The sequence below is a fragment of the Megascapheus bottae genome, chromosome 13 (genome assembly GCF_031878675.1).
Source record: "Megascapheus bottae isolate mThoBot1 chromosome 13, mThoBot2.hap1, whole genome shotgun sequence".
NCBI lineage: Eukaryota > Metazoa > Chordata > Mammalia > Rodentia > Geomyidae > Megascapheus > Megascapheus bottae.
The window spans coordinates 18265572-18277007 of NC_143521.1; the positions used below are offsets into that span (position 1 = coordinate 18265572).

At 38.0% G+C, this 11436-nt stretch overlaps 1 protein-coding gene across 5 annotated transcripts; it reads right to left on the minus strand.

Moving 5' to 3' along the window:
* Positions 1-4413: 4413 nt before the first annotated feature.
* Epgn (epithelial mitogen) lies at positions 4414-11043 on the minus strand. Of its 5 annotated transcripts, none has more exons than XM_090344029.1 (5): positions 10980-11043; positions 10504-10593; positions 7205-7325; positions 6156-6308; positions 4414-4746 (listed from the first exon to the last, which is right to left on the minus strand). In XM_090344029.1, exons 1-5 carry the CDS (start codon positions 11020-11022, stop codon positions 4692-4694), a joined length of 462 nt encoding a protein of 153 aa, XP_090200155.1. In that variant the 5' UTR covers positions 11023-11043; the 3' UTR covers positions 4414-4691. The 5 variants fall into 5 exon arrangements, with proteins under 5 accessions (XP_090200155.1, XP_090200152.1, XP_090200151.1 ...); XM_090344026.1 differs by having other exon boundaries at positions 6282-6308; positions 10531-10593; positions 10980-11022; XM_090344025.1 differs by having other exon boundaries at positions 6282-6308; positions 10980-11022.
* Between the last annotated feature and the right edge of the window lie 393 nt (positions 11044-11436).

The following is an 11436-nucleotide window of genomic DNA, read 5'->3' on the forward strand; positions in this document are numbered from 1 at the left end:
ACTGTATCTAATGTGTTCAAAGGATGCTAGATTGTTAAATAAAACATCTTGGTTTCTGAATTTGGGCTTGGTTTAAAAACAAACACAACAAATTCCAAAGGCCATTATGTCTGTGGGCTGGACTTGTCTTACAGATTTCACATTGTTAACATACCTCATCCTACCATATCTTTAGGGCTCAACTTCACTTAACAGAAAAGAATGTCATATCTGAGCAGTCCCACAAAATTTAACCAATGTATAGTTCCACCAGAACTCATGACATTGAAGTGTTAAATTATTACACAGGTTTTTCTTTTAAGGTTTCTAATTTTTTCCCCTAAGGTGACCCATCATCTTTTACTGATTTTCTTTGAAGTGCCTATTGGTTTGGGAACAGGACTTGGAATAGTGAAGATGAGGCCAGGAAGAGGGCTTCGTTGAGTTTCTACCATACAAGTAAAATCCACTTGGATAGCTCATTATTTCCCGCCCCCCTGAGTCAGGTGTGTTCCTGTTAAGAAAGCACAGTTTGAAAGAACCTTGTCCTTCTTATCACTGATCTTGAGGATAAGCTAGGGTTAATTTTCATCCTGTAATCTCTTCTCAGTTTGTGACCCTACCTGTTCACAGACACCTGACACTGTGTTGGCCCCACCCTGAGAACAGCATGTCGTATTCTGTAAGCTGGTGCAGGGAATTTTTGTGGTTGATTCACAGCAGATGTTATTTTCTATGTTTTAGAGGAAAGAAACTTCCTTGATCTACAAATCACTTAGGGATATCTCTAAGTTCACCAAGAAACGAACAAGAAGTTGCCATACAATATGGACAGGCATTATCACGTAGAGAGGCCTGGCCTTGCATCTACCTGGATCACCAGTGGTGCTTAAAAGCTCTGTGCCCTTCCACAAGTGAGTTTTTTAAGTGCAATTCCATGCAGATGGGGATTCATTACAAGAATGCAAATAATGCCTTCATGCATTGTGGTGCTCATACATGAAGCTATTGCTTCAACTTGATTTGTCAAAAGATTGAATATTTCATCAGTATTTTTGGTGCAATTTTAAAGCTCTAGAGATGTTGTTCTTTCCAGAAAGATGTGAGGCTTAATTTAACATTGTCTTAAAGATGATAAACTCTGCTAGAGTCAGATGTATCTGCAAGCCTACCTACTGAAGAGGCTGAGATCCCGGGGATCAAGTTTCAAAGCCAGAAGAAAAGACTCAGAGACTCCATCTGCAAAATAACCAGCAAAACACTAGGCTGAAGGTGTGGCTCAAATAGTAGAGGACCAGTTGAGCGAATATGCCAAACAAGTGAGATACTGAGTTAAATTCAAATTCTAAAAGCTTTCAGTTAACCAGATTTCAATTTAGGTGATTACCATCTAATTCTGAGACATAAAATGACATAAACTATTAGGTGTTTAAGGTAAGGTCTGACTCAACAATATATCTTCTCTGTCACTGTATAATCACATTCCTCATCTTCTTGCTATGTTTGGAAGCTGCAGGTACTACCCACAGTCTGAAGCATCCATCAGATTTAGTTTAGTGAATTCAATCACAGACTCAAGTGTTTATGCAAGGATATTCTAAGGGCTTATCCTTGGAATTGTTAGGAAATTAACTGTGCTGGAATTTGTATGCTGAACTGGTCATTGATTGATTGAACAATGCGAAGAAATTTCATATAGAATTGGGAAAACACAGTCCTGAATATGCTAGTGAATAGATCTGGGCCAAAGGTTTGAACAGGAATGTGGACTCACCCAGATTTGCAGTGCCAGACTCTGACAAATTACATTTCAACACTTCCAGTTCATCTTGGCAGCTGTTCCTATATGATGTCATGCAGCCATGATGTAAGCCAGAAAGAGTGATATCTTGCAACAGAGGGATTCTGCTAACCCTCCCCCGGAGTGCGGGTTGCAGGATATCAATATTTATATCACACACGGAGGGCACGTTACATTCTGTAATGCAGAGAAGTTAGATGACTTGCTCATCATAGTCATGTCATCCGTGAACTGTCCTTCATCAAAAGTTTAAATTGCTGATGCTTGTCTTGTTGTTTTCTTAAGACATTTTTTCAATTAAATATAATGAATGGAAATTTTATTGATGTCATCAAAGTAGATATGTCAAATTTAAAGGATTAGATATACATTGTGCCAGGGAAAAGATGAACTCCATTATAATTTTATTCTCTCTATGCAAACATGATTACACACACAACTAGTTCGAGAGCAAAAAGGATACAATGTCAACTGCTATAACCCCTTTTTTTGTAAATTTTCTGGTGCAGATTTAGTTGAGATGGATAATGTTTGTACTCGCTACCACACCTTATATTCCAAAATGCTAAGTAATGATGTACTCATTAATATGGATGACCTAAGAATGTGCTCTCAAAAAACTGAAGGGCAAACACAAGTTGGAAATAATAAGGGGATGAAGTTGGGGACTGGTAGCTCATATCTATAATCCTAGCTACTCAGGAGGTGGAGATCTGAGGATCACATTTTGAAGCTAGCCCAGGTAGGGAAGTCCTGGAGACTCTTATGTCCAATTAACCACCAAAAAGTCAGAGGTGAAGCTGTGGTTCAAATGGTGGAGTACTAGTTAGTCTCTCTCTCTTTCTTTCTCTCTCTCTCTCTTTTTTTTTTGGTGGGTTATGGGGTTTGAACTCTGGGCCTGTGCCCTGTCTGTCCCTGAGCTCTTCAACTCAAGGCTCCCCCTTGAGCCACAGTGCCACTTCCGGTATTCTACAGGTTACAAAATGAATCTGTATTAGTATTTGATTTGGTTAACAATTTGCTTTCGCAGCTTTGGAATTCTGTCTGGTGTTTTGATTTTACTCCCTCGTGTTCAAAACTAACAAACTTTTGCAGCCAGCAAACGCTTCTCATCGTTTACATCACACCTCCTCCTGTCAGTCCTGTACGGCTGATTCCTCTTTCCTTTCATCAGGAGGCAGTTCTTAGTTAATTAAAGGCAGGTCTTTATTGCTTGTTTCTCCCAGCATTTTTGTATGGTTTTGGACTGCTCAGGAAGGGCATAGCTTTCTAGGTGCGGCTGCTGGAGCTGTTGGGAGGAGTCATGCTTGCCCAGCCTTGGGGATGATGTAACTATGGCAGAAAGTGCTGACACACGTCATCTGCCCAACGTTCCTCTTGAATCCAAACCAAGCCAGGGAAGTGTCTTCTCCTCAAAGGAAAGCTGAATATAAAGTTGTTTTTTTTTTATTAAGTGGATAGTTGTAACTTAGTTTCTAAGAATCTTATTCCAACATGGCTACTAAAGAATATTCAAATCTGACTCTCTTAATGCACCTCATCCTCAAAATAATTTTGCTTATCTACATCACAAGAAAGAAAATGTCCATAATTTTAGATTGAATCTACAAAGTGAAATGGTAGCTGTTGTTATTCTTCCATTTTATTTTACATTTCCTTTAAAAATAAATTATTATCTTACAAACAGAGTGCTAAAATATACACTTAAGATAATATCCAGAGGTGTGTCTCATGGTGGAGAGGCACAATGGAAGTGTCGAAGGATTGTTTCACTTGCAGTGCAGAAGTGGGAAAGTTGTTTCTTCCTTCAGCTAAAATTTAGAGCTATGAAAGCCTTATAGAGAAAGGGCAGCCAAGGCTTAGAGAAATTAAAGGACCTATACACACTGTTCAGATTGCATGGCAGAAACAGAATTCAACTGGAAGAACCATGATTCTTCAAGAATTATTTCTACCCCTCCTCCACTGTGCTTCATCACCAAAACAAGTTTTCAAAAGCAGTGATGCTTGCACATGTTGTTTCTCTAACTAGTTCTTCAGTTTTGGTTTTAAGACCAGCTGTAGACTTTCAGTCATGGAGAGAATTCTAGGGTTTCAATCCAAATGGATGTGTCACCAGATAATTCCTTTGATAATCAGAGGATGTGACACACAAAAACATAGAGGAAAAGGGAGTCCGATCCAGTTTCACAATCCACATAGAAGCAGAAGTGCTCTGGCTACTCTGGACTGGAGATCCATATGGCATCTTCAGAAGCGATTTAGCTCATTGCATATGTTACAGGGAAAGGCCCCACGGTGCTGTCACAATCTGGGTATAATTTGTGTTTGCCTTGGACATTGCCATTTTTGACTTAGACTCGAAGACACTTGTTTGGCTCACCTGAGGTTCTGCCAACTTACCTCACCCTAAAAATGGATGATAAATTCTTTTAGCAACCATGGAAAAAGAGGATGCTTGCCATGAAGTCCATTGAGTGAAGAGGCAGAGGTCTTTTTTTGTTAGGTGGTTAAAAAGGCTAGGTTGCAAGGCCATGCAGAATCCAAGTTGGGTATCACTCAAGACTTACTGCAAACTAGCAAACTGTTCTGACATGGTCAGAAGCATGAAACACAATCTTGATGCAGTTCCTTCTAGCATACAAACAAACCCATGAACTGGACTAGGTTGTTCATCTGGCTTCATGGCACCCACAGATGGCAAAGTCTAAAGATCAATGTTGGATTTTTATCTTCTGTTGAGATCCTAGCTTCAATTGTCCTCAAGCCAACTCAGCTGGGCACTTTATGTTGTTTCACTTGAAGATTTCAATTTGGACCCCACTGATTGTTTGTTTCTTTTTCTTTTTCTGCTTTTTTTTTTTTTTACAAATGACTCAGAAATGACTTGATGAAAATGCTTTGCGAGGCTTCACAATGGTCTCCCTCCAGAACAGATGTTGTAAGGTGATTTCAGTTTTAAGCACCTAAAAGAGAGGATTGGTTTCCATGGGGTTGCTGTTAGTACTGATGGTTGTGGAGTACAGAACGCTGCTGGGGAAGGGTTTGCTTTAGGTGCCTTTGCATCTCCCTTCACCACGAGAGGACCCAGCCCTGCAGTCCTGAGCCCTGAGCCGGCACACACCACAATCCTGTTTCAGAGACTCACCCATGGCTGCCAGGAGATGGCTGGAAGATTGCAAGCCTTCACCTCCTACCCCACAAAGAGTAATTGTGGCTCAAGATTAACTAATATGGACACCAGAGTAACGTCTTATTCCTCCTTGGACAGGTTTACAATGCCATTCACACGCCAGAGCATCCCGTGGACCAGCGCTGCAGCTACCAGTTCCCTATACCGCTTCTGTTGCTCTAGCTCCTTCCCTTCACTATAGAAATCACCGTAGACTCCTCTCCCGCCTTACCATGTGTACTCCCATCCCCATGTTTAAGAAGCCTAAATATCACCAGGTCCTTCCTCCTCTTCCTTTTCTCCATCGTTATTCTTGATGTCTTAGACAAATATGAAACGGATATCCTAAAGACTGGACTTATCCAAAGACATAGTCATTAAGTAACATAAACTGTCAATTTGGGACATAGAGTTTCAGTTTGGGAATTGCAGTAATCCTAACTACTCAGTACATTGAGAACTGAGGCCTGTACTTCCAAGTCAGCCCAGGCAGAAAAGTCTAGAGACTCTTAGCTTCAATTAACTACCATATAGCCAGAAATGGGGCTATGGTTCACATGGTAGAACACCAACATTGAGCAAAAAAGTGAAAGGATGGTACTGAGGTCCCAAATTCAAGCCCCAGGATACACACACACACACACACACACACACACACACACACACACACACACCCCTAAATACAGCAAGGGAAATGCATGTAAAGTTTTAAAGTAGATGCATTGCACATTCTTACCTTTTTCTAGTCATATAAATGGAAGAAAAATATCACCAATGTGGCAAAGATAGAAGTATGGCTATGTACAGATGCAATTAATATTTATTGGTAAATCAAGTTTATCATTTTAGGTTGTAAAAGGTAGAAATTATCTTGTAATTCTCGCTTTGAAGTTCCATCTTTATCATGTCTTCACTAACCTAATGCTTGTTAACAGTTTTACTTCACAAATATTATTTAGTGTCTATTGTATGCTAGACAGAGAATGGACACTTAATGTACAGATTGTGAACAAGATCTACTTAGTCCCTATATCCTTGGGACCACAGTCCTTTAGTTTACGACTAAAAGCATAAAATATTATGAAAATACTTCCCAGATTTACACTCGTTTTGCATTAAAAATTATACATGGCAATGACTAGCATATGATCAGGGCTTAATAAATGGCAAATGAAGTGACTTCATGATTTGTCTTTTCCATACCTCTTTCTTATGTAGCAGTAAAACATAGCAAGAAAACTACTTATTAGTAATCCAACGCCAATCCCAATTGGAATGTATTTTTCATAAGAATCCACAGCATATGAGGTTAAGGTCAAGTGTTCACACCTTTCTCCAGTATAACCAGTAAAACATCTTGAAAAAAAGAAAATAATATATAATTTTACAGCTTATGGGGACAGAAATATAAAGACATGACATATTTCAAAGAATAAAAGTAAGTATTTTTAATGAAAGAAATAAACACCAAATGAAAACCAAGCAGTTAAAGATAAGAAGTAGATATGAAGCCATGAACTTTACATCAGTCATTTCCTTAAGGCCTCACATTTGCCCCTCATTGGTAGACAGGTAAGGCAGTATGCTTGAACAAATCAATGGCTAGAAGAATAATGTTTTAGTTGCTCTACACTTGTATATTCTTGAAAATTATGTTTTGTTTAGTAGTTTCCATTCATCCCACAAAGAATTCTGGGAAAATTCAGAATCTCCTTTGTATGTTAAGAATGTAAATTTCAGGGTGGGTGAAGACAGCCATAATACTCGATATGTGTGTGTGTGTGTGTGTGTGTGTGTGTGTGTGTGTGTGTGTGTGTGTGTGAAAATGGAGTTAGGAAAATTGAGGGGATGGATGGGGAAAGAACTGGGAAAAGGGTATCACTGAACAAGATGATGCATTGTTTTCAAAACTGACATTTGAAATGAAAACCCTTCATATAACTACTTAAAAGTACCTTAAAATTAACAAAAACACGTACAGATTTTGATTTAGTAGTTCTGGGATAGAGCATCAAATTCTTCATTTCCAATAAATAGTAGGTCTCACACATGTTGCTAATTGGGAAGCCATATTTTTTAAGCAGTGTGACTTCAGTTTAGAAATTACTCCTTAGATAGTCAAGGACAAAGAAGTTTGGCAAACCATGTTGAGATCAAGCACCATGTTTACTGGGTGAGGAGGATAGGAATGGACTGTATCACACCACTTCCTCTTTCCTGTCTTGAAGTCTTGGAGAGTTCTTTGCCGTTACCTGCAGATGGCTTTCTCTAGCTCATGGTGGAATGCACACACTCCATTGATGCAGTAACTATTATGGTCTTCTAGGCAAGGGTGTGAGAACTTCAAGTCTAGAAGTCCTTCCCCATAGTCAGCTAGGAAAAGAAGATTCAGTGTTAACAGATGACAAATTTTCAATGCATGCATAAAAGACCTGCTATTGAAATCATATTTTAGGGATACTCCATCCTTTCAACTATTGTTTCCTTTGTTGTTTGTTCTGCTCACAAGGGTTGAATTAATGTCATCTAGATATACCATTAGTTCATTAGATACTGGGGGTGATTGGGAATTGTTCTGTTCTTTAGAAGCACAAGGTATAGAGACAACAAGCTTGCCAAAAGGTGGCAGCACTGGTTCGAGGCTTCACAGGTTATTCTGAGCAGTGCTTTCCAGTGGTATACCTGAACTTTAAAAATACACATTCCATGCAGTCTTCACATTTTCTACCTTTACAGTGAGAAAGCAGAACATAGGAATATTAGATTTATACGTGTGGTAATTAGATTTTTTGTTTTCTAAGAGAGAAAGATGACAAGAATTCCTCTGCACGTAAAGGATGCTAATTGAAAAAGAGACCTCATCGCAAACTGACTTGAGAAGAAGTATTGTGATGATCTGTACAGGAAGTCCCAAGTAATGTATGGCTCAAAAGAATGTAGTTAATGGTAATAATGTCAAACAGTATCAATTTTCTTTCATTAAGTAGTATAAAAGGCAAAGGATTTGGAATTAAGGAAATCTAAGCTTTTATTTCTAGCTCTAACACTAAGTAAAGTGATCACAAATGTTTGTAGTTAGGTGTCTAGAAACCTCCTTATGATGGACTCTTTCCATGAAAGTACGTTTGGACAAAATATCCATGTCTCGGGCTGTCTTCTCTAACTCTGATATGCTAAAGACATATTCATACCACCCTTGGTCTGGGACCAGCTTATATCATTCCCCAAGTACAGAACTGATTCCTTTTTGCATACTATAGCAATTTCCAACATTTTTTTTCAAGCAGAACCAGTGGACTTTTCTTTTGTCTTTGCCATGAATCTATCACCTCATTACAATTTAACATGGTATACTCTTGTATATTTGCCTCAGTGAAATTAAGAGACTCTCCTGCTTGTTGATGTTTTAGAAAAACAACAACAACAAAAGATCTAAAAATCACTCTTCTTTTTATATGAAAAATACTAAATCTTTTAGTATTTTGGTAGCAATAAGATACTACATTGTTTTACTTCACTTGAAAATACCTACTATTGGGCTGGGAGTTTGGCCTAGTGGTAGAGTGCTTGCCTAGCATGCACGAAGACCGGGGTTTGATTCCTCGGTACCATATACATAGGAAAAAGCTGGAAGTGGTGCTGAGGCTCAAGTGGTAGAACTCTAGCCTTGAGAAAGTCTAAGGACAGTGCTCAGGCCCTGAGCTCAAGCCCAAGTCTGGCAAAAAAAAAAAGAAAAGAAAAGAAAATACCTACTACTGTCTAAAAATTCAGGGTCACATTAAGGAATTGTGAATACAATTTATTATTTTGTAGTTTATTCTGAGGCACAATGAATTTCCCACCATAATTTTTTTCTTTTGAGATTCTGGGGATTAAACACAAGGCCTTGAGCCTTGTAATTTCTCACTGAGCTATATTCTCTTTTAAATTCAAGACAAAGCAGGTTTATTTTATCAAGCCTAAAATTATATTTAATAGAAAACAGGAAAATTGAAAAAAGTGTTTTCAGAGAAAGAATATAACAAACAGATTTGTCCTTGTCCTAAGAATGTTAGTTACATCTGATAAAAATTTTCTGAGGAAAAAATTTTCTGAGATATTACATTCATAAAATAAAATACTACATTCATGAAATAAAAAAGCAAAAGGAAAAAATTAAAGTTCTTTATCATAAATGCAAAGGGAAATATAGAGATGAGATATTCAATACTTTTCTCATTCTATAAAGTTTGCTGCTAGTAGTTTACCATTCAGGAATTAAAAAAGGGGAAAAAAGGTAGGTCCAGAAATGTAGTAATGACATGAATCACCATAAAGAAGTCACATGACTTTCCTTTTCTCAGGATATTATTCATCATATTCTAATAAAAGGACTCAATGGCCCAGATGACATTACATTGACTAAAAGTTATTCTGAAGCTCACACTGTTTTCATTTTTACAAATTAGTATCTGAAAAGCTAAATGAGTAAAGTCTTTGAAGGTAATTGTTTAAAATTATCGATCACATGAAGAGCACTTAAATATTACTATCATGCACATTTTAAAATGAAATGTTTGACTTGGTCATCTTTTATTTACTGTGCTCCAAAAGAGAAGATCTCTCTAGGATTCCTGTCTGGGAGCATTCTGTGATTTGCATGAGATCTTAAACCATGTGGGTCCAAACCTTCAGGTTCTAAGAGGCTTCCCAAGGTCAGCTCTAGTTCAAACATACTGCTGATGTGCCACCACAGCCAGAAGCCACTGGTAATAACAGTAATGAGATCGAAAAGAAAACATGGCATCACCATCAACAACAGAAATTGGCTCTAAGTGGTTAGGAAATTTAGTGCAAGTTAAAACAGCAACAAAAGCCCTTGCGGATCCAGTAAGGAGAAAAGGATACTTACTTCCAAAGACAGATAAGGGAAAGTATTTCATCTTAGAGCCATAGCTACCAATCACAGGCTGAAACAAAATTTCTTCATTAAGAATTCCAAAATGTCAGGTGCCAATGGCTGACTGAGATCTGAGGATCACGGTTTGAATCCAGCCCAGGCAGGAAAAAGTCTGTGAATCTTTTATCTACAGTAAATTATCAGAAAGCTGGAACTGAAAGTGGAGCTATGACTCAAGTGATAGAGTACTAAACTAAAGCAAAATAAAGAAAAAAGAAGTGCAGTGACAGCACTCACGTTGAGTTCACTCCTTAGGACTGGCCCAAAACAAAACAAAACACAGCAAAATGTCAAAATTGCATGAAACTTCACAGGATATGCTTGGGTTACTGGGAGTGAGGGAAGAAAGTGTGGCATATTTTACATACAGAACAGGAGTGAAGACAGCTTTTTAAAAAAGTTCCTTTTCTTTTCATTTCCTCCTTTTGAAGAAAGCAGTTCTTGGCTGACATATTTACCACTTCAACCTAACAGCATCTTGTTAAATGAATTGATTATCCAATAAAACATAAAATGAAAACTTTTCCAATGCTGCTTTCCAAATTTGCTATGCAAATTTCCCTCAAAGGCTTTAAAGAAGTCACTTGAAATAAAAGGATGGAAGCAAAATACCTTCAGTTTTGTTAGCTGTCCAGTTACTCTGCTGGGTTACATTGTCAGGTGTCATAGTCATTGATGCCTCTTCTGTCAGGGCTGTCATGGCTGTGTTAAGGGAAAAGCAACTTTCAGAGGTGAACCTCCTTCATGTACAAACCACAAATCCAAGATTACTTCTTTCTCTATTCCTATTTTCCACTTCATTTTTAATTCATCATATTTGAAATCCAGAACCTGATCATCTGCTACTTTTCAATTGTGTTTAGCAAGTCTTTTAAGCTCTCCAAAAAAGAAATGAAAGAAGGAAGGAAGGAAACCCAAACTCAGAAAGAACATTAATTCTTTTTTTTTAAGACAACTAAATTAATCCAGGCTCCTTGTTCTGATCTTCATTGTGAGCAATTATATGAAATGAACATCTGGTTAAGAGAAACAAATCCCTGCACTTTAGAGCAAGACAGATTTAACAAAACAAAAGAGAATTTACCTACCTTTGAAGAAAAGGCAGAGTGATATTGGAACTCGCAAAGCCATCTCCTACCCTTGGTAAACTTTCTCTCCTGTCCTTCCAGACTGACAGGTGGAGGTTTTTATTGTGCTCTCTCTGAGTCTTTCTGCCATTTAAGTTTCATGAAGCGTCATCTCGCAGTTCTTACCAATCAAAAAAATATGTACTTCTGGCAACAGCCTGAAGCCTCAGGGCACACAGGCACTTGTTTAGGATACCTGTGTTATCTACAGATGTGATCGAGTTTCCTTTTGAAACACTGATTTCCTGTTACCTGTAGGCATAGCCATGTGTGTAAAAGTACTTAAAACAACAAAATGGAGTGGGAATTTTGAATCGACTCCATAGTTGTCAACGGAGCTATTCTTGCTCTGCATGAAAACTGTATAGGATTTCAACAGAGGTATTTGTAAGTTAGGAAACATCACAGCCTGTTAAAC

Bases quoted from the DNA above. Each gene is read 5' to 3' on its own strand.
- Epgn (XM_090344029.1), bottom strand. From the start codon at position 11,022: ATGGCTTTGCGAGTTCCAATATCACTCTGCCTTTTCTTCAAAG. The intron at 7,326-10,503 runs GTATTTTGCTTC...TTCTTTTCCTAG, and splicing joins GACAGCTAACAAAACTGAAG to CTGACTATGGGGAAGGACTT. The intron at 4,747-6,155 runs GTATGGAAAAGA...CCTCTCTTTTAG, and splicing joins TACTGCTACATAAGAAAGAG to GTGCTTAAAACTGAAATCAC.